This window comes from Pseudophryne corroboree, chromosome 9 (genome assembly GCF_028390025.1).
Source record: "Pseudophryne corroboree isolate aPseCor3 chromosome 9, aPseCor3.hap2, whole genome shotgun sequence".
Classification (NCBI taxonomy): domain Eukaryota; kingdom Metazoa; phylum Chordata; class Amphibia; order Anura; family Myobatrachidae; genus Pseudophryne; species Pseudophryne corroboree.
The window spans coordinates 77,139,014-77,162,624 of record NC_086452.1 but is presented as its reverse complement, the minus strand read 5'-3'; the positions used below and the strand labels follow the sequence as shown (position 1 = coordinate 77,162,624).

Genomic DNA, 23,611 nt, shown 5'->3' with positions numbered 1-23,611 from the left:
AGCCAGCAAACGGGAAAAATCATGTTGCACTGGAGGTGGGGCAGATGTAACATGTGCAGAGAAAGATTAGATTTGGGTGGGGTGTGCTCAAAATAGAAACCTAAATTGCAGTGTAAAAATAAAGCTGTCTAGTATTTGGGGGCAACATGCAAATGCAGCCAGTATTTCCCCGGCACAGAAAACATGTAACCCACCCAAAACTAAATCTCTCTGCACATGTTACATCTGCCCCACCTGCAGTGCAGCATGGTTTTGCCTAGTTGCTTACTTTTTTGGTTTACTTATACAAACATGACTAAGGCCTATAGTGGGGAAGATCCGATGTTCAGTATCATGAATTTATAAATAACGTTAAAGGTGCATACACACGGTGAGATATTGACTATCTCCGATTTTGACTTTGCAATTTCCCCTGAACTCCCCGGAGCCCTGAACCACCGATATGGACTATCTTTACTTGAGATTTTGACAAAGTTCCAATTTTGATTATGCTATGTACTAGATAGTACACTATGTAGGGGGTCATTCCGAGTTGATCGTAGCCCTGCAAAATTTTGCAGGGCTACGATCATGTCCATAGACATGCGGGGGGGCGCCCAGCACAGGGCTAGCCTGCCCCGCATGTCAGTGCCGCCCCCCCCCCCCCGCAGAAGTGCAAAGGCATCGCACAGTGGCAATGCTTTTGCACTCTAGGAGTAGCTCCCAGCCAGCGCAGCTTTAGCGTGCTGGCCAGGAGCTACTTGTCGCTCCCTGGCCCGCAGCGGCTGCGTGTGACATCACGCAGCCACTGCGGCCCGCCCCCCACACAGTCCGGCCTCGCCTGCGTTGGCCGGACTGCGCCCCCTAAATGGCGGCTTAACGCCACCGTCCAGCCCCCTACCGCCCAGCAACCGCCTCTGTCTCAGCACTGCGGCGCCGGTGCATGCGCAGTTCCGACCCGATCGCTGCGAAAAACTGCAGCGAGCGATCGGGTCGGAATGACCCCCTCAGTCAATATTGACTTGCCTGCACAGTCTATCTTTTCTTGCGACACCGACCCCACGGGAACGCGCATAAGTTTTGCACTAAGTTTCCTTACGATTTTGACTATATAGTCAAAATTGTAAGATTACATTGCACCGTGTGTATGCACCTTAAGAGGAACGACCTTGAATGGGAAATGAGACAGAGTATATACAGTTACATTGACTCCAACACACCTAAGGGCATAATTCAGACCTGATCGCTCCTCTGCAAATTTGCATAGGTCTGCGATCAGATAGTCGCCACCCAGACAGAGTGAAAACCCGCCTCGTGCAAGTGTGCAAATGCATGCGTACGCCCTGCGAAAACTTCGCCAGACAATGGACAGCTACAAATCTCTTCGCAACTCACTCACCATCAAATTATTTTTTTCAGTCTGTGCAGCCTGTGCGTAGCCCAGGACGTACTCCTACAGTGCAACAGAATCAGGTTGATCAGGGCCAGAGCTGATGTCACACACCCTCCCTGAAAATGCTTGGGAACACCTGCGTTTCCTGACACTCCCAGAAAATGGCCAGTTACCACCCCCAAATGTCCGGCTGTGCATTGCGGTGCATATGCATGCACAGTCATTCGATAATCAGCTGCTGTGCGAATTTGCACAACAGCATCAGGTCTGAATTAGGCCCTATATCTGGTCTAATGAGAAAGCTACAATATTGCATCCACACAGTAAACCACTAATAGTCCATCACTCTTCACATGCAGCCCAGATACATGTTTTCTTAGTCTAGAAAATTGTTCTAGGTCCCTCACCAAGTTTCCCATCCACTGTAGCTTTCATCATATCAGACTGCTTCCCTCTTTCTCCTGTTACATTGCAAGACTTTGCTACACTACGTAACAGAGCCAGGCCTGATCAATTGGGTGCCTTAAGTAAGATTTTAGCTTGTGCCCCTTAAATTGCAACACCAAGCATTATGATGCCTGCAGGATGCCCTCTAGAGCAATGGCGCCCTAGGCTTTGCCTATATGGGCTATGCCCAGGGCCGGCTATGCTACCATCCTAAGCCCCATATCTTCCTGCTCCTACAGTGGTGAATAATTAACCCCCACCTCCTGGTATGGCTTTTATTTGTGTTATGTATCTGCAAATGGGGGCCATCGTATGGGATCTGATCATGTGGCAGACAATAAAGTCCGTCCTATACTATGAACAACAGGGTCTGTGCAACAAAGTCTGATTAACAATAAGGCTCATTTATGTGCTTGCCAAGGCAAGTCTACAGTGCAAATGGCCTTTTATGATGTTCTGTGCATGTTTTTGAGTATATGACGCAGTTTTTACAGTAATCACATGGACTTTTGGACAAGTATTGCCACATCCACAGCGGTAGATGTAGTTCAGCTGATGGAAGCACTTTGTCAGATCAGGAACTTTCTTTTCTATGGGCAGACTGGGCTTACGATTGCAAGTGGCCTGTTCTGAAATTTCCTGGCCGCATGATACCAGACAGTGAATCACGGTACCTTGCACGTTATATTCTTCTTTATTAAATGATTTTTCTCCTTATAATTCAGTATAACGTGGACTTTTTCATGGATTGTGCCACATATGTCAGGCCCTGAAAAATAAAATGTGGAAAGATAAAGTCAAGATCTTGTTTTGTTTAAATGCAGTTATTGAAAAACTAACAAATTATTAAATAGCTCAGAGGTTCCCAAACTATGTGCCGTGGCTCCCTGGGGTGCCTCGGGACACTTGCAGGGGTGCCCTGGGTTGGTGGTCCAGGACCAATTCAAATTATTCATGGTAAATGTAAGAGGCAAAACCAGTGCTTGTGGCTGCCAGTCATAAAATATGTGGCCAAACAGAAGCAAATCTTGTCCCTCACCTCACAACTGACCCTAAGGATGACATATAAACACGATCTACTTAATGTAATATTTCTTTCTAAATTTCTCAATAAGAAATTTTTGGCCATGGGGTGCCGTGAAAAAAATTATGATGTTCTAGGGCGCCGTGATTCAAAAAAGTTTGGAAACCACTGGAATAGCTTGTAGTGAACTTAAAACATCTAAGGTGAGTTATTCACTTTGCCAGCTGTCAGGATACCAACAATGAATTCCCGACACCCGGTGAAATACCAGCGGTCGGAATCCCAACCGCTGGCCAGAATCCCAACTCGGGTAGTGGTCCAGGCCCCCCCCCCCCCCCCCTCCCACGAAGGAGGAATATAACTCTATGGCGACCGAAGGTTGCCACCTGGCTCAAAGCGTGGCAAGCGCAGCAAGCCTGCAAGGGGACACGGTGCGCTCGCCACCGGTATTCCGGCTGTCGGGATCTCGGCGTCAGTCTCCTGACCGCCGGGATCCCGATAGCCGGCATATCATACTGAATCCCAACTAAGTGGTCAAAATGTGAGACATGACAATGCCTATGTAAAGTTCTGGCGGCATACGGCCTATTCAGCGATGTACGTGATAGATGGACACAACATCAGTTGCTTCCCAGGAATAACCCTGTTACTGACCATGGTCTAGGCCCCAGCCATTTGGGCCTGGGTAGTCCCTTTCAGACTGAGCCAGGACCTGTGTTGACCCAGCAAGCAGTTTAAAAGGGGCCTTAGGGTTACCATAATCATGGCCGCAATCATGGCCGCTGGACTCGGGGTCAGTGGTGGATCCATAGCGAGTCAATCACATCCTGCAGCACTCTGCCTTCAAGTACTTTGTCCTCCACAGCACTGCACTAACATACCCTCCAACATTTTACATATAAAAATCAGTACAAACTAGAAAAGTGGGTGACGGGGTGTGGCCACGAGTAAAGGGGGAGTCGGTACAGACCATAGAAAAAAGGTACTGTACCTGCCAAAAAGGTACAGTTGGAGGTTATGCACTAATCCAGACTGTGGCAGACTTTACTATCAATCTAAATCCTCACGGCAAAGCACTGCTTGACAATCAGGATTTTAGATTGATTGTAAAGTCTGCCACAGTCTGAATGAATCAAGTGATGAACAAAGTACATGAGCCTGTAGGGGCAGTGGGATCCGCTCCTGGATTCTGCCAGCTACTGTCGGCGTCAGTGGGGTGCTGTATCTCGTGACTGGTGGCAGCCTGCATCTTCATCAATGATGCAGTGTGGTAACTGGTTGTTTACTTTAATTTCCATTCCAAGCTTGGGCTTGCTCTCTCTCTCTCCCCCGTCTCTCTCTCTCTCTCCCACACCCCTCTCTTTCCCCTCTCCCATCCCCCCCACCCCCTTTCTCCCATGGTTCCATGTTCTAAACTTAAGTTAAAGAGGGCATTACTACTGTGCGGCATTATGTATATAGGGGTTCATTCCGAGTTGATAGTGGCCATGCAAAATTTTGCAGGGCTACGATCATGACAATAGACACGTGGGGGGACGCCCAGCACAGGGCTATCCCGCCCCGCATGTCAGTGCCCCCCCCCACCCCCGCAGAAGTACAAAAGCATCGCACAGCGGCGATGCTTTTGCACTTTAGGAGTAGCTCTCGGCCAGCGCAGTTTTAGCGTGCTGGCCAGGAGCTACTCGTCGTTCCCTGGCCCACAGCGGCTGCGTGTGACGTCACGCAACCACTGCGGGCCGCCCCCCGCATGGTCCGGCCACGCCTGTGTTGGCCGGACCGCGCCCAAGAAACGGTGGCCAAACGCCGCCGTTCCGCCCCACCCAGTGACCAGTGAGATTGTTTTTACCCCTGGTGAAGTCGCTAAGACGAAACGCGTAGGGTTTACCAATCAACATTCAACTTTTCTTTGTGTATCTGATCTCCACCCAGAGCTCACACCTTTGCTAAGACAATAAGCATTGTTGAAAAATCCTCAGAGTGCCGTCCCCTCTATGTATATATATATGAAAATGTATCTATCTATCTATCTATCTATCTATCTATCTATCTATCTATCTACACACATATACTCACACACACACACACACACACACACACACACACACACACACACACACACACACTTTAGAAGAAATCCTCCACAATATTGTCTCAGGATGACTAGAAATGACTTTTGTACGGACTTTGCATCAAACGTTTTTCAGCGTTACCATGTGCAAAACTACTTCTGCATCGTTTAGAACTTTATTTTGAACAGATGGAACGAAAACTTTTGCCATTCCTTCCTATGTGTAAGGTTGTGTAAATACCAAATAACTTACAATCAATCCCCTTATATGCATAAATAAATATTTTCAGGGGCACACCACAAAATATAATACCACTAACATTACAAATACACTAAACATTTTTAGTTATGGACCCTACTCACAGGTGTACGCAAACCCAATGGTTTGCGTCCACTTCCAAGTCAGCCCCCATGTTACTAAATACATGTAGCAATTAAGTTAATGAAGATCACATTCACATTCACACATAACTATCAGATTCAAACATAGCAAAACAGACCACTGGTTTCCTATGCTACATAACCCAAGAAGAAAAAAAAAGTTACACAGATATTAAATTCTGATATTGTAAGACACTAATCATTGTTTTACATTTATAATAGAATAATAACATTAAATAAAATGGGTCTCACAATGCTCAAAAACCAACCACTCTACATAAAACAAAAGCAGGAAAGTGCTACGGCTACTATTAAGGGAAATGATAATACAGGACCACATAACCGAACAAATGTCGTCAGTCACATAGGGCCCAAACATAACAAAGACCAGACAGCCATATTTTAGACTCTGAGGTCGACATCATTATGAGTGACAATGGAGTAATGTTCATCATGAATTTGGGGGCTTCAGCTGCCACAGACATCACTGATGATGTCACTTTTGGCGGAACCGCTTCCTTGCCAGCAGAGCATCATGAGGGGCCTGCAGGCGACTTGATCTTCTTGGCCCCTGGCCACAGATGGAAAGCACACCTGAGGTGGCGGGTTCTCCAGCAGATGGTGTTGCCGTTGGTGGGCCTGGCAGCAACCTAGCCACAGTATCCCTCAGTCCTTGGAATACAGGGGAGATCTCCTGCATGTCGCTGTATATGATCTCATTCTGACTCTCCAAGAGCTGATTCTGTCTCTCCAAGAGCCGATTCCTGTGCACCAGTGACTCCATAATCTCTGTGAGGATATGACAGAGAATGGAGTCACTGGTGGTGAGGGGTGGCACTGGTTGTGTTTGGGGCGTGGTTGTTTGTGCCATGTCCTCTTTAGAATGAGCCCCTGGAGGGTCAGCAACCACATATGGAAGAAAGAGGGGGAAGGGAAAAAAAAAACAACCCAAACTATAATTACATATTTAGGCAAATAAGTTCCATAAAAAATAATAATAATAATAATCATACAAATGAAATAAAACACACACAAAATAAAAATATAAAATTGAATATACCAGCCACAGCATGCGAGGCTCCGATGACAGGCATGTCTGTATCTATGATGGCGATGCGCAACACCTCCGGCCCTACTACACACCCCAGTGTAAAATGTTCCAGAGGCATGAACTCCAAGGACTGAGGGATCGGCCTCCTATAATAGTGCCTGCGATCTGACAGTGTTTGCTTCAGCCTGAACTGGAGGTCAGTCCATCTGAAATAGAGGATCATATAAGTGCCGCCAAGCACATCACAGGGATGGGCTCCTTTCGGAGTCCCTGTCCCTGCGGGTGCTGGATGATACATTCACCCGATAGGATCGCATATTGGAATACGCTCCTGGGTGGTAAGATCCCACCCAGATCACATTCAATATGCAATCCATGATAAATGGGCCTCTTTGTCTGATCTGACCCGTACTAAATTACTGCTGCAGAATATCTGTCACTAGCTGCTACTCTGGCTGTGTCTGAGGTGTAACTGCTATACACCTCATAAGTCTTCAACCAATAGCCTTCCAATTCGTCCTTGGCCAATCCCGACTCATCCCTTCAACACTGTGATTGGGGTCAGCGGATGCTCTCCCCTTGTCAATCAAGATGGCTTCCTCTAAAGCCCACCCAGCTCAGTGCCGCAGCTGTGAACCGCTGGAGATCCCGCCACTGGCTGTGACAGCTGGGCTGCATGCTCCTGGGTGACAGCGCCAGTCCTCTCTCCATTCATGCTGCTGCGGCTGTCAGTGGGGATCACCCATTACCCCTGCCACCACTGTCCAATCAGGAACACTCTCAGGAACACTCTCTCAGTGTTCCTGAGAGGATTACTCACAAAGGCCGGCATGGCTGTCCAGCAAAGGGAGAGGGTTCCATCCATGGCTCCTTTAGAATCCTGGGGCCCCTGAGCAGCTGCCCATTAAGTCCAATGGAAGAGACAGCCCTGCCTGGTGTTGAGTGTTTGTGTGTAGTGTGGATTGTACCTGGTCTCTGAAGCTCTTCTTCCTGTGACTACTAAGTGGAGGGCCAGGGAACCCCTAAATCCCCAATACAAGGCGGACACCAGGAAGCAAAGTGACATTTGAATGTATTAATCTGGAACACTTCATCACTGGAAACTTTTCAAATGTAAAGGGGTCAATAACAGGTGCACTATAAAATGATCTTTCAGTTATGTAAACCAATGTGGGTAGCATTTACGGTACTACCCAGAATAACGGGACTGTCCCATGAAAATCAGGACAGTTGATGACATGAGGGTTCATAGATGTTCATTTTGACTTTGGTGCCAGCTTCTGCACCAGCCTCTCTCCGCATTCACAGCTCTCATGTGATGCCGTCATGACCTGTGCTGAAACACCTTTCTTATCCATTAACCTGTTCAAACCAGGTGACTGCAATCCTAAATTAAGATGGAAGTCCAGGAGCAGAGCATTGTGTGGGTCATGTTGGGAGGTATGGATCCGCTTTAAAGTGAGATGCTGGCTATACAGTATCACTGTACTGCACAGGGGGTCACAGAAGGAGCACAGTGATCAGATGACCGGATGCCATCACTGGATCACCGGTTTCTTTGGTGCAGGTTTTTTTTTTTTCTAATATTTTTTCTTCTTTTGTACACAGTGATCAGCTTGACAAACATGGCTGATCACATGGCCAAATCAGTGCTCAACCTTCACTGCCAGCAGACAGATAAGGCTGTTCAGAAGTTGGAGAAGCTGATTATCACAGGCGTGCGCAGAGACTGACTGGCGGGTGCCGCTCCGGACTTCCCCCCCTCCACGGCATTATAATGTTCTCTCACCTCCCCTGTCCTGGATATAAACTGCTCACCTGGGCGGCCCAGGTGAGCGGACCAGGTGAGCAGTCTATATCCAGGACAGGGGAGGTGAGAGAACACTATAATGCCGTGGAGGGGGGGAAGTCCGGAGCGGCACCCGCCAGTCAGTCTCTGCGCACGCCTGTGCTGATTATGTTATTGAAACAGCGATACCTACAGTATTTTCATACAATTTTTGTTTTGGAAATTTGACCAGATCGCATTTACCATTGCTATTTTCGTGTACACAATAATGTGAATACACCCCTTTTTAAATAATTTTATATCTATCTCTCATATATATATATATATATATATATATATATATTATCATCTACACACACAAAAAAACAAGGGCGTCTCCTAGTGCAGTATTGTGTAAATACCACTATAACTGCAAAATATCTCCTATATATTTGTCTAAATCTGTGATTCTGTGCCCGTAACGCTGGGTGGAGTCACAGCGGTGGGCGGAGTCAGCAAGTCTCTGCTCCTGCTGCCTGTCCATGTCTTTCTCTCCCCTCTCCCCACCCATCAGCAGCTCTGATTCCCCGGCCGCGGCGCCGGCCCAACAACAACGGCTGATGCCGCCCCCGGCATACACATTAGGAGGGACGGGTACGCAGGAGAAGGCTCTCATAGCCCTCCCTGCGCCGTGTACACAGACCCGCCGCCTCCTCCGCACAAATCCCGCTGTCAGCTCTCCTGCTGTGACAGGAGGCGAGTGCTGCAGTGACGTCATCTCCTGCAGCACTCTCCTCCTGTCACACAGCCGGCACACACTCTCCAGTCTCCGGGGGCTGCCAGCATCTACAGGCAAGCTGGAAACACCCCCGGAGCGAGAGAGAACAGACCCGCGAGGCCACGCCCCTTTCACAGCAGGCCACGCCCCCTTTTCGGCCGCGGGGGGGGGGGGGGGGGAGATGTGTTTAACAGTAATGCTGAAATGCTGACCCAGTGACGCCTCTGGACACTGTACTGTTTACCAGCCTGCAGCAGCCGCCCACAGCCCCAATGGTGAGTCCCTCCGGCCATCCTACCCACTGTTTCTATGTCTGCTCGCCACTTTACACAAGTCTCCTCTTCTGGTGCCCTCCCCCTCCACTACTTTCCCCCCTCTCTTCATCAGCTTCCTCACTGGGGACCCTCCCTGCCGACCCGCGTCTCTATATCCCCTCCCTACCACCCCGCGTCTCTCTATCCCCTCCCTACCGCCCCGCATCTCTCTATCCCCTCCCTACCGCCCCGCGTCTCTATATCCCCTCCCTACCGCCCCGCGTCTCTATCCCCTCCCTACCGCCTCGCGTCTCTCTATCCCCTCCCTACCGCCCCGCGTCTCTATATCCCCTCCCAGCCGCCCCGCGTCTCTCTATCCCCTCCCTACCGCCCCGCGTCTCTATATCCCCTCCCAGCCACCCCGCGTCTCTCTATCCCCTCCCTACCGCCCCGCGTCTCTATATCCCCTCCCAGCCGCCCCGCGTCTCTCTATCCCCTCCCTACCACCCCGCGTCTCTACATCCCATCCCTACCGCCCCGCCTCTCTCTATCCCCTCCTCCCTATGCCTCTGTATCCCCTCCCTACCGCCCGCGTCTCAGTATCCCCTCCCTACCGCTCTGCGTCTCTGTATCACCTCCCTACCGCCCCGTGTCTCTGTATCCCCTCCTACCACCCCGCGTCTCTGTATCCCCTCCCTATCGCCCCGGGTCTCTCTATCCCCTCCCTACCGCCCCGCGTCTCTCTATCCCCTCCTCCCTATGCCTCTGTATCCCCTCCCTACCGCCCGCGTCTCAGTATCCCCTCCCTACCGCTCTGCGTCTCAGTATCCCCTCCCTACCGCTCTGCGTCTCTGTATCACCTCCCTACCGCCCCGCGTCTCTCTATCCCCTCCCAGCCGCCCCGCCTCTCTGTATCCCCTCCCTATCGCCCCGGGTCTCTCTATCCCCTCCCTACCGCCCCGCGTCTCTCTATCCCCTCCCTGCCGACCCGCGTCTCTCTATCCCCTCCATACCGCCCCGCGTCTTTCTATCCCCTCCCTACCGCCCCGCGTCTCTATATATCCCCTCCCTACCGCCCTGCGTCTCTCTATCCCCTCCCTATGGCCCTGCGTCTCTCTATCCCCTCCCTGCCGCCCTGCGTCTCTCTATCCCCTCCCTACCGCCCCCCTTCTATCTATCCCCTCCCTACCGGCCCGCGTCTCTCTATCCCCTCTATCCACTCATACAAATATTGAACCGCAGCAAGGCGTGCAGGGGTTAAGGGGGCGTAGCCCCTTTCGACTGTGTGAAGAGCGCCCGTAGGGCGCGATGAAGCACCTAGTATACATTATTAGCCTATCTGCTTTGAAAAAATATCCACACAAAGTCCCAGCAATGTACATGTTCATATGTTTGAATGAGACATCAAATAACATAAAATAACATACATAGGCCCTCATTCCGAGTTGTTCGCTCGGTAAAAATCTTCGCATCGCAGCGATTTTCCGCTTAATGCGCATGCGCAATGTCCGCACTGCGACTGCGCCAAGTAAATTTGCTATGTAGTTAGGATTTTTACTCACGGCTTTTTCATCGTTCTGGCGATCGTAATGTGATTGACAGGAAATGGGTGTTACTGGGCGGAAACAGGCCGTTTTATGGGCGTGTGGGAAAAAACGCTACCGTTTCCGGAAAAAACGCAGCAGTGGCCGGAGAAACGGGGGAGTGTCTGGGCGAACGCTGGGTGTGTTTGTGACGTCAAACCAGGAACGACAAGCACTGAACTGATCGCAGATGCCGAGTAAGTCTGAAGCTACTCAGAAACTGCTACGAGGTGTGTAATCGCAATATTGCGAATACATCGTTCGCAATTTTAAGATGCTAAGATTCACTCCCAGTAGGTGGCGGCTTAGCATGAGCAAATCTGCTAAAATTCACTTGCGAGCGAACAACTCGGAATGAGGGCCATAATGTAATCCAGGTTACAAGAAAAGCACTAAAAAATACATAAATTTACGCAGCATGTATAAAAGAGAAAAGGTAGCTTATCTGAACCCCCCCCCCCCCCCACCCCCACCAAATGGCAGTTTAACCAATGTATTTCATTGAGACCCCTGAGGAAGTCTGAGTGATGAGACATAGCTCCCTCTCAACGAAACGCGTTGCTGGGACTTGGTGTAGATTTTTTTCAAAGCAAACAGATAAACTATTCTATATTTCTCTAACGTCCTAAGTGGATGCTGGGGACTCCGTCAGGACCATGGGGTTTAGCGGCTCCGCAGGAGACAGGGCACAATAATAAAAGCTTTAGGATCAGGTGGTGTGCACTGGCTCCTCCCCCTATGACCCTCCTCCAAGCCTCAGTTAGATTCTTGTGCCCGGCCGAGAAGGGTGCAATCTAGGTGGCTCTCCTGAGCTGCTTAGAATAAAAGTTTAAGTTAGGTTTTTTATTTTCAGTGAGTCCTGCTGGCAACAGGCTCACTGCTACGAGGGACTTAGGGGAGAGAAGTAAACTCACCTGCGTGCAGGATGGATTTGCTTCTTAGGCTACTGGACACCATTAGCTCCAGAGGGAGTCGGAACACAGGTCTCACCCTGGGGTTCGTCCCGGAGCCGTGCCGCCGACCCCCCTTGCAGATGCCGAAGTTGAAGAGGTCCAGAGGTCCAGAAACAGGCGGCAGAAGACTTTCAGTCTTCATAAGGTAGCGCACAGCACTGCAGCTGTGCGCCATTGTTGTCAGCACACTTCATACCAGCGGTCACTGAGGGTGCAGGGCGCTGGGGGGGGCGCCCTGGGCAACAATATATTATACCTTTTTTATGGCTAAAATACATCACATATAGCCCTTGAGGCTATATGGATGTATTTAACCCCTGCCAGATCTCACAAACTCCGGGAGAAGAGCCCGCCGTTTTAGGGGGCGGGGCCTATTCTCCTCAGCACACGGCGCCATTTTCCTGCTCAGCTCTGCTGTGAGGAAGGCTCCCAGGCTCTCCCCTGCACTGCACTACAGAAACAGGGTTAAAACAGAGAGGGGGGGCACTTATTTGGCGATATGATTACATATGTGAAAATGCTATAAGGGAAAACACTTGTATAAGGGGTTGTCCCTGTATAATTATAGCGTTTTTGGTGTGTGCTGGCAAACTCTCCCTCTGTCTCCCCAAAGGGCTAGTGGGGTCCTGTCCTCTATCAGAGCATTCCCTGTGTGTGTGCTGTGTGTCGGTACGTGTGTGTCGACATGTAGGAGGACGATGTTGGTGAGGAGGCGGAGCAAATTGCCTGTATTGGTGATGTCACTCTCTAGGGAGTCGACACCGGAATGGATGGCTTATTTAGGAATTACGTGATAATGTCAACACGATGCAAGGTCGGTTGACGACATGAGACGGCCGGCAAACAAATTAGTACCTGTCCAGGCGTATCAGACACCGTCAGGGGCTTGTAAAAACGCCCATTTACCTCAGTTGGTCGACACAGACACAGACACGGACACTGACTTCAGTGTCGACGGTGAAGAAACAAACGTATTTTCCTTTAGGGCCACACGTTACATGTTAAGGGCAATGAAGGAGGTGTTACATATTTCTGATACTACAAGTACCACAAATAAGGGTATTATGTAGGGTGGGAATAATCTACTTGTAGTTTTTCCTGAATCAGATAAATTAAAGTGTGTGATGATACGTGGGTTTCCTCCGATAGAAAATTATTGGAGGTATACCCTTTCCCGCCAGAAGTGAGGGCGAGTTGGGAAACACACCTTAGGGTGGATAAGGCGCTCACACGCTTATAAAAACAAGTGGCGTTACCGTCTCCAGATACGGCCGCCCTCAAGGAGCCAGCTGATAGGAAGCTGAAAAATATCCTAAAAAGTATATACACACATACTGGTGTTATACTACGACCAGCAATCGCCTCAGCCTGGATGTGCAGCGCTGGGGGGGCTTGGTCGGATTTCCTGACTGAAAATATTGATACCCTTGACAGGAACAATATTTTATTGACTATAGAGCATTTTAAGGATGCATTTCTATATATGCGAGATGCGCAGAGGGATATTTGCATTCTGGCATCAAGAGTAGATGTGATGTCCATATCTGCCAGACGATGTTTATAGACACGACAGTGGTCAGGTGATGCAGATTCCAGACGGCACATGGAAGTATTGCCGTATAAAGGGGCGGTCCATCGGACCTGGTGGCCATGGCAACAGCTGGAAAATCCACTTTTGTTACCCCAAGTCACATCTCAGCAGAAAAGGACACAGTCTTTTCAGTCTCAGTCCTTTCGTACCCATAAAGGCAGGCGGGCAAAAGGCCAGTCATATCTGCCCAGGGTTAGAGGAAAGGGAAGAAGACTGCAGCAGGCAGCCCATTCCCAGGAACAGAAGTCCTCCACAGCTTCTGCCAAGTCCGCAGCATGACGCTGGGGCCATACAAGCGGACTCAGGTGCGGTGGGGGGTCATCTCAAGAGTTTCAGCACGCAGTGGGCTCACTCGCAAGTGGACTCCTGGATCCTACACGTAGTATCCCAGGTGTACATTGGAAATTCGAGACGTCTTCCCCTCACAAGTTCCTGAAGTCTGCTTTACCAACGTCTCCCTCCGACAGGGAGGCAGTATTGGGAAAAAATTCACAGGCTGTATTCCCAGCAGGTGATAATCAAAGTACCCCTCCTACAACAAGGGAAGGGGTATTATTCCACACTATATTGTGGTACTGAAGCCAAACGGCTCGGTGAGATCTAAAAGATTTGAACAATTACATACAAGGGTTCAAATCAAGATGGAGTCACTCAGAGCAGTGATAGCGAACCAGGACGATATGGTGTCACTGGATATCAGGGACGCTTACCTACATGTCCAAATTTTGCCCTTCTCACCAAGGGTATCTCAGGTTCGTGGTACAGAACTGTCACTATCAGTTCAGACGCTGCCGTTTGGATTGTCCACGGCACCCCGGGTCTTTACCATGGTAATGGCCGAAATGATGATTCTTCCTAAAAGAAATATGGACGCTTTCCTGATAAGGGCAAGGTCCAGAGAACAGTTGGCGGTCGGAGTAGCACTATCTCAAGTAGTTCTACGACAGCACGAGTGGTTTCTAAATATTCCAAAATCGCAGCTTTTCCGACGACACGTCTAATGTTCCTAGGAATGATTCTGGACACAGTCCAGAAAAGGATGTTTTCTCCCGGAGAAGAAGGCCAGGGAGTTATCCGAGCTAGTCAGGAACCTCCTAAAACCAGGAAAAGTATCAGTGCATCATTGCACAAGGGTCCTGTGAAAAATGGTGGTTTCTTACAAAGCGATCCCATTCGGTAGATTTCACGCAAGAACCTTTCAGTGGAATCTGCTGGGAAAATGGTCCGGATCGCATCTTCAGATGCATCAGCGGATAACCCTGTCTCCAAGGACAAGGGTGTTTTCTTCTGCGGTGGCTGCAGAGTGCTCATCTATGAAAGGGCCGCAGATTCGACATTCAGGACTGGGTCCTGGTGACCACGGATGCCAGCCTGAGTGGCTGGGGAGCAGTCACACAAGGAAAAAATTTCCAGGGAGTGTGATCAAGTCTGGAGACTTCTCTCCACATAAATATACTGGAGCTAAGGGCAATTTACAAGGCTCTAAGCTTAGCAAGACCTCTGCTTCAAGGTCAGCCGGTATTGATCCAGTGGGACAACATCACGGCAGTCGCCCACGTAAACAGACAGGGCGGCACATGAAGCAGGAGGGAAATGGCAGAAACTGCAAGGATTCTTTGCTGGGCGAAAAATCATGTGATAACACTCTCAGCAGTGTTAATTCCGGGAGTGGAAAACTGGGAAGCAGACTTCCTCAGCAGGCATAACCTCCACCCGGGAGAGCGGGGACTTCAGCGGGAAGTCTTCCACATGATTGTAAACCGTTGGGAAAAACCAAAGGGGGACATGATGGCGTCCCGCCAGAACAAAAAACTAGACAGATATTGCGCCAGGTCAAGGGACCCTCAGGCAATAGCGGTGGACGCTCTGGTAACACTGTGGGTGTACCAGTCAGGGTATGTGTTCCCTCCTATGCATCTCATACCAAAAGTACTGAGAATCATAAGAAGGAGATGAGTAAGAACGATACTCGTGGTTCCGGATGGGTCAAGAAGGACTTGGTACCCGGAACTTCAAGAGATGCTCACGGAAGAACCGTGGCCTCTACCTTTAAGAGAGGACCTGCTCCAGCAGGGGCCTTGTCTGTTCCAAGACTTACCGCGGCTGCGTTTGACGGCATGGCAGTTGAACGCCGGATCCTGAAAGGGCATTCCAGATGAAGTCATCCCTACCCTGGTCGAAGCCAGGAAGGATGTAATCGCAAAACATTTTCACCGCATTGGGCGAAAATATGTTGCGTGGTGTGAGGCCAAGAAGGTCCCTACAGAGGAATTCCAACTGGGTCGTTTCCTACATTTCCTGAAAACAGGACTGTCTATGGGCCTAAAATTAGGGTCCATTAAGGTTCAAATTTCGACCCTGTCGAATTTCTTCCAGAAAGAACTGGCTTCAGTGCCTGAAGTTCAGACGTTTGTAAAAGGGGTACTGCATATACAGCCTCCTTTTGTGCCCCCAGTGGCACCTTGGGATCTCAATGTTGTTTTGAGTTTCCTAAAGTCACATTGGTTGGATCCACTCACCACTGTGGAATTAAAATATTTCACATGGAAGGTGAAGATTCTATTAGCCCTGGCTTCAGCCAGGCGTGTGTCAGAATGGGCGGCTTTATCATATAAAAGCCCTTACTTAATTTTTTATTCTGACAGGGCAGAATTGAGGACTCGTCCTCAATTTCTCCTTAAGGTGTTTTCTGTTTTTCACATGAACCAACCTATTGTGGTGCCTGCGGCTACTAGGGACTTGGAGGACTCCAAGTTACTTGACGTTGTCAGGGCCCTGAAAATATATGTTTCCAGGACGACTGGAGTCAGAAAATCTGACTCGCTGTTTAGCCTGTATGCACCCAACAAGATGGGTGTTCCTGCTTCTAAGCAGACGATTGCTCGCTGGATTTGTAGTACAATTCAGCTTGCACATTCTGTGGCAGGCTTGCCACAGCCAAAATCAGTAAAAGCCCATTCCACAAGGAAGTGGGCTCATCTTGGGCGGCTGCCCGAGGGGTCTCGGCTTTACAACTTTGCCGAGCTGCTACTTGGTCAGGGGCACACCCTGACTGAGGAGGACCTGGAGTTTTCTCTTTCGGTGCTGCAGAGTCATCCGCACTCTCCCGCCCGTTTGGGAGCTTTGGTATAATCCCCATGGTCCTGACGGAGTCCCCAGCATCCACTTAGGACGTTAGAGAAAATAAGAATTTACTTACCGATAATTCTATTTCTCGTAGTCCGTAGTGGATGCTGGGCGCCCATCCCAAGTGCGGATTGTCTGCAATACTTGTACATAGTTATTGTTACAAAAATCGGGTTATTCTTGTTGTGAGCCATCTTTTCAGAGGCTCCTTCGTTGTTATCATACTGTTAACTGGGTTCAGATCACAGGTTGTACGGTGTGATTGGTGTGGCTGGTATGAGTCTTACCCGGGATTCAATATCCTTCCTTATTATGCACGCTCGTCCGGGCACAGTATCCTAACTGAGGCTTGGAGGAGGGTCATAGGGGGAGGAGCCAGTGCACACCACCTGATCCTAAAGCTTTTATTATTGTGCCCTGTCTCCTGCGGAGCCGCTAAACCCCATGGTCCTGACGGAGTCCCCAGCATCCACTACGGACTACGAGAAATAGAATTATCGGTAAGTAAATTCTTATTATTTTGGTACGGGTCCACTTATAGCTTACTTGCACATATTGGTGGTGGTTACACCATATTGCATTAAGAGGCGCCCCATGTTTTTTGTTTTATCTCAGATTTTAAGGAGTTGGTGTATTTCGATACAAGGGCCAGTATTTACTTAAAATCCGAGTTTTGCCGATTTGTGTTTTTTTTCCTAAGTCCCAACCCGGGAATTCACTAAGCAGAAAACTCGACAGTGTCTGGTCTATTTGTAATGGTTTGATTGGCAAAGTTCAGAAATACGAATGAATAGACCATCGGTCAAACGCGGCTGTTATTTCATACAATACGGGCATTCACTATTCATTCGTATTTGGGTGTTAGTCTCTGAGAGCTCAAGTGCGGGTCTGTTTTTTTTCGATTAGTTAAAAAAAGCATCAAAAAAATAGACCTGCTTTTTCCAGTCGAGTTTGGATAACCATGCACGGATCAGTGAGATCTGTGCATGGTTATCTATGGGAAAGGGTCTGTTTAGTGTAAAAAATAAGAATTTACTTACCGATAATTCTATTTCTCATAGTCCGTAGTGGATGCTGGGGACTCCGAAAGGACCATGGGGAAATAGCGGCTCCGCAGGAGACTGGGCACAAAAGTAAAAGCTTTAGGACTACCTGGTGTGCACTGGCTCCTCCCCCTATGACCCTCCTCCAAGCCTCAGTTAGGATACTGTGCCCGGACGAGCGTACACAATAAGGAAGGATTTTGAATCCCGGGTAAGACTCATACCAGCCACACCAATCACACCGTACAACTTGTGATCTGAACCCAGTTAACAGCATGATAACAGAGGAGCCTCTGAAAGATGGCTCACAACAATAATAACCCGATTTTTGTAACAATAACTATGTACAAGTATTGCAGTCAATCCGCACTTGGGATGGGCGCCCAGCATCCACTACGGACTATGAGAAATAGAATTATCGGTAAGTAAATTCTTATTTTCTCTAACGTCCTAAGTGGATGCTGGGGACTCCGAAAGGACCATGGGGATTATACCAAAGCTCCCAAACGGGCGGGAGAGTGCGGATGACTCTGCAGCACCGAATGAGAGAACTCCAGGTCCTCCTCAGCCAGGGTATCAAATTTGTAGAATTTAGCAAACGTGTTTGCCCCTGACCAAGTAGCTGCTCGGCAAAGTTGTAAAGCCGAGACCCCTCGGGCAGCCGCCCAAGATGAGCCCACCTTCCTTGTGGAATGGGCTTTTACAGATTTTGGCTGTGGCAAGCCTGCCACAGAATGTGCAAGCTGAATTGTACTACAAATCCAACGAGCAATAGTCTGCTTAGAAGCAGGAGCACCCAGCTTGTTGGGTGCATACAGGATAAACAGCGAGTCAGATTTTCTGACTCCAGCCGTCCTGGAAACATATATTTTCAGGGCCCTGACTACGTCCAGTAATTTGGAATCCTCCAAGTCCATAGTAGCCGCAGGTACCACAATAGGCTGGTTTAAGTGAAACGCTGAAACCACCTTAGGGAGAAATTGAGGACGAGTCCTCAATTCTGCCCTGTCCGTATGAAAAATTAGGTAAGGGCTTTTATAGGATAAAGCCGCCAATTCTGAGACACGCCTGGCTGAAGCCAGGGCTAACAGCATTACCACTTTCCATGTGAGATATTTTAAGTCCACAGTGGAGAGTGGTTCAAACCAATGTGATTTTAGGAACCCCAAAACTACATTGAGATCCCAAGGTGCCACTGGAGGCACAAAAGGAGGCTGTATATGCAGTACCCCCTTGACAAACGTCTGAACTTCAGGAACTGAAGCTAGTTCTTTCTGGAAGAATATCGACAGGGCCGAAATTTGAACCTTAATGGACCCTAATTTTAGGCCCATAGAAAGTCCTGTTTGCAGGAAATGCAGGAAACGACCCAGTTGAAATTCCTCTGTAGGGGCCTTCCTGGCCTCACACCACGCAACATATTTACGCCAAATACGGTGATAATGTTGCACAGTTACATCCTTCCTGGCTTTGATCAGGGTAGGGATGACTTCATCTGGAATGCCTTTTTCCTTCAGGATCCGGCGTTCAACCGCCATGCCGTCAAACGCAGCCGCGGCAAGTCTTGGAACAGACAGGGTCCCTGCTGGAGCAGGTCCTTTCTTAGAGGTAGAGGCCACGGGTCCTCCGTGAGCATCTCTTGAAGTTCCGGGTACCAAGTCCTTCTTGGCCAATCCGGAGCTACGAGTATAGTCCTTACTCCTCTCCTTCTTATGATTCTCAGTACCTTGGGTATGAGAGGCAGAGGGGGGAACACATACACTGACTGGTACACCCACGGTGTTACCAGAGCGTCCACAGCTATTGCCTGAGGGTCTCTTGACCTGGCGCAATATCTGTCCAGTTTTTTTGTTGAGGCGGGACGCCATCATGTCCACCTTTGGTTTTTCCCAACGGTTCACAATCATGTGGAAGACTTCTGGGTGAAGTCCCCACTCCCCCGGGTGGAGGTCGTGTCTGCTGAGGAAGTCTGCTTCCCAGTTGTCCACTCCCGGAATGAACACTGCTGACAGTGCTATCACATGATTTTCCGCCCAGCGAAGAATCCTTGCAACTTCCGTCATTGCCCTCCTGCTTCTTGTGCCGCCCTGTCTGTTTACGTGGGCGACTGCCGTGATGTTGTCCGACTGGATCAACACCGGCTGACCCTGAAGCAGAGGCCTTGCTTGACTTAGTTCCAGGATATTTATGTGAAGTGACGTTTCCATGCTTGACCACAAGCCCTGGAAATTTCTTCCCTGTGTGACTGCTCCCCAGCCTCTCAGGCTGGCATCCGTGGTCACCAGGACCCAGTCCTGAATGCCGAATCTGCGGCCCTCTAGAAGATGAGCACTCTGCAACCACCACAGGAGAGACACCCTTGTCCTTGGAGACAGGGTTATCCGCTGATGCATTTGAAGATGCGATCCGGACCATTTGTCCAGCAGATCCCACTGAAAAGTTCTTGCGTGGAATCTGCCGAATGGAATCGCTTCGTAAGAAGCCACCATTTTTCCCAGGACCCTTGTGCATTGATGCACTGACACTTGGCCTGGTTTTAGGAGGTTCCTGACTAGGTCGGATAACTCCCTGGCTTTCTCCTCCGGGAGAAACACTTTTTTCTGGACTGTGTCCAGAATCATCCCTAGGAACAGCAGACGTGTCGTCGGAATCAGCTGCGATTTTGGAATATTTAGAATCCACCCGTGCTGTTGTAGTACTACTTGAGATAGTGCTACTCCGACCTCTAACTGTTCTCTGGACCTTGCCCTTATCAGGAGATCGTCCAAGTAAGGGATAATTAAGACGCCTTTTCTTCGAAGAAGAATCATAATTTCGGCCATTACCTTGGTAAAGACCCGGGGTGCCGTGGACAATCCAAACGGCAGCGTCTGAAACTGATAGTGACAGTTCTGTACCACAAACCTGAGGTACCCTTGGTGAGAAGGGCAAATTGGGACATGGAGGTAAGCATCCTTGATGTCCAGAGACACCATATAGTCCCCTTCTTCCAGGTTCGCTATCACTGCTCTGAGTGACTCCATCTTGAATTTGAACCTTTGTATGTAAGTGTTCAAGAATTTCAGATTTAAAATAGGTCTCACCGAGCCGTCCGGCTTCGGTACCACAAACAGCGTGGAATAATACCCCTTTCCCTGTTGTAGGAGGGGTACCTTGAGTATCACCTGCTGGGAATACAGCTTGTGAATGGCTTCCAATACCGCCTCCCTGTCGGAGGGAGACGTTGGTAAAGCAGACTTCAGGAACCGGCGAGGGGGAGACGTCTCGAATTCCAATTTGTACCCCTGAGATACTACCTGCAGGATCCAGGGGTCCACTTGCGAGTGAGCCCACTGCGCGCTGAAATTCTTGAGACGGGCCCCCACCGTGCCTGAGTCCGCTTGTAAGGCCCCAGCGTCATGCTGAGGACTTGGCAGAAGCGGGGGAGGGCTTCTGTTCCTGGGAAGAGGCTGCCTGCTGCAGTCTTTTTCCCCTTCCTCTGCCCCGGGGCAGATATGAGTGGCCTTTTGCCCGCTTGCCCTTATGGGGACGAAAGGACTGAGCCTGAAAATACGGTGTCTTTTTCTGCTGAGAGGCGACCTGGGGTAAAAAGGTGGATTTCCCAGCCGTTGCCGTGGCCACCAGGTCCGATAGACCGACCCCAAATAACTCCTCCCCTTTATATGGCAATACTTCCATATGCCGTTTGGAATCCGCATCACCTGACCACTGTCGCGTCCATAACCCTCTTCTGGCAGAAATGGACAGCGCACTTACTCTTGATACCAGAGTGCAAATATCCCTCTGTGCATCTCGCATATATAGAAATGCATCCTTTAAATGCTCTATAGTCAATAATATATTGTCCCTGTCCAGGGTATCAATATTTTCAGTCAGGGAATCCGACCAAGCCACCCCAGCACTGCACATCCAGGCTGAGGCGATTGCTGGTCGCAGTATAATACCAGTATGTGTGTATATACTTTTTAGGATATTTTCCAGCTTCCTATCAGCTGGTTCCTTGAGGGCGGCCGTATCAGGAGACGGTAACGCCACTTGTTTTGATAAGCGTGTGAGCGCCTTATCTACCCTAGGGGGTGTTTCCCAACGCGCCCTAACCTCTGGCGGGAAAGGGTATAATGCCAATAATTTTTTAGAAATTAGCAGTTTTTTATCGGGGGAAACCCACGCTTCATCACACACCTCATTTAATTCATCTGATTCAGGAAAAACTACAGGTAGTTTTTTCACACCCCACATAATACCCTTTTTTGTGGTACTTGTAGTATCAGAAATGTTCAAAACCTCCTTCATTGCCGTGATCATGTAACGTGTGGCCCTACTGGAAAATACGTTTGTTTCCTCACCGTCGACACTGGAGTCAGTGTCCGTGTCTGGGTCTGTGTCGACCATCTGAGGTAACGGGCGCTTTAGAGCCCCTGACGGTGTTTAAGACGCCTGTACAGGTAATAACTGATTTGCCGGCTGTCTCATGTCGTCAACAGTCTTTTGTAAAGTGCTGACACTATCACGTAATTCCTTCCATAAGACCATCCAGTCAGGTGTCGACTCCCTAGGGGGTGACATCACTATTACAGGCAATTGCTCCGCCTCCATACCATTATCCTCCTCATACATGTCGACACAACGTACTGACACACAGCACACACACAGGGAATGCTCTGATAGAGGACAGGACCCCACTAGCCCTTTGGGGAGACAGAGGGAGAGTTTGCCAGCACACACCAGAGCGCTATATATATAAAGGGATAACCTTATATAAGTGTTTTTCCCTTATATAGCTGCTGTATATATTTATCTGCCAAATTAGTGCCCCCCCTCTCTTGTTTTACCCTGTTTCTGTAGTGCAGGACTGCAGGGGAGAGTCAGGAAGCTTCCCTCCAACGGAGCTGTGAGGGAAAATGGCGCTTGTGTGCTGAGGAGATAGGCTCCGCCCCCTTCTCGGCGGCCTTTCTCCCGCTTTTTTATGGAAAAATTGGCAGGGGTTAAATGCATCCATATAGCCCAGGAGCTATATGTGATGTATTTTTTGCCATCTAAGGTGTTTTTATTGCGTCTCAGGGCGCCCCCCCCAGCGCCCTGCACCCTCAGTGACCGGAGTGTGAAGTGTGCTGAGAGCAATGGCGCACAGCTGCGGTGCTGTGCGCTACCTTATTGAAGACAGGACGTCTTCTGCCGCCGATTTTCCGGACCTCTTCAGTCTTCTGGCTCTGTAAGGGGGCCGGCGGCGCGGCTCTGGGACCCATCCATGGCTGGGCCTGTGATCGTCCCTCTGGAGCTAATGTCCAGTAGCCTAAGAAGCCCAATCCACTCTGCACGCAGGTGAGTTCGCTTCTTCTCCCCTTAGTCCCTCGGTGCAGTGAACCTGTTGCCAGCAGGATTCACTGAAAATAAAAAACCTAAAACTAAACTTTTTCTTAGAAACTCAGGAGAGTCCTAGAATGCACCCTTCTCGGCCGGGCACAAAAATCTGGAGGAGGGTCATAGGGGGAGGAGCCAGTGCACACCAGGTAGTCCTAAAGCTTTTACTTTTGTGCCCAGTCTCCTGCGGAGCCGCTATTTCCCCATGGTCCTTTCGGAGTCCCCAGCATCCACTTAGGACGTTAGAGAAACAGATAAAAAAATTGCGTGGGGTCCCCCCTCCTAAGCATAACCAGCCTCGGGCTCTTTGAGCCGGTCCTGGTTGAAAAAATATGGGGAAAAAAATGACAGGGGTTCCTCCATATTTCATCAACCAGCACCGGGCTCTGCGCCTGGTCCTGGTTCCAAAAATACGGGGGACAAAAAGCGTAGGGGTCCCCCGTATTTTTGAAACCAGCACCGGGCTCCACTAGCCAGGTACATAATGCCACGGCCGGGGGACACTTTTATACCTGTCCCTGCGGCCCTGGCATTACATACCCAACTAGTCACCCCTGGCCGGGGTACCCTGGAGGAGTGGGAACCCCTTAAATCAAGGGGTCCCCCTCCTCCAGCCACCCATGGGCCAGGGGTGAAGCCCGAGGCTGTCCCCCGCATCCAAAGGCGGCGGATGGGGGGCTGATAGCCATGTGTAAAAAATGTGAATATTGTTTTTAGTAGCAGTACTACAAGTCCCAGCAAGCCTCCCCCGCAAGCTGGTACTTGGAGAACCACAAGTACCAGCATGCGGTGGAAATCCTGGCCCGCTGGT

At 49.6% G+C, this 23,611-nt stretch overlaps 1 protein-coding gene across 2 annotated transcripts in view; it reads right to left on the bottom strand.

Moving 5' to 3' along the window:
* The window catches only part of LOC134957561 (calreticulin-like), an 82,639-nt gene that overhangs the window by 18,227 nt on the left and 40,801 nt on the right, over positions 1 to 23,611 (bottom strand). For both annotated transcript variants that reach the window (XM_063939549.1, XM_063939550.1), the window contains exon 5: positions 2,494 to 2,588. In XM_063939549.1, coding sequence (XP_063795619.1) covers positions 2,494 to 2,588 — 95 coding nt within the window. The remainder of the gene's footprint in view (positions 1 to 2,493; positions 2,589 to 23,611) is intronic.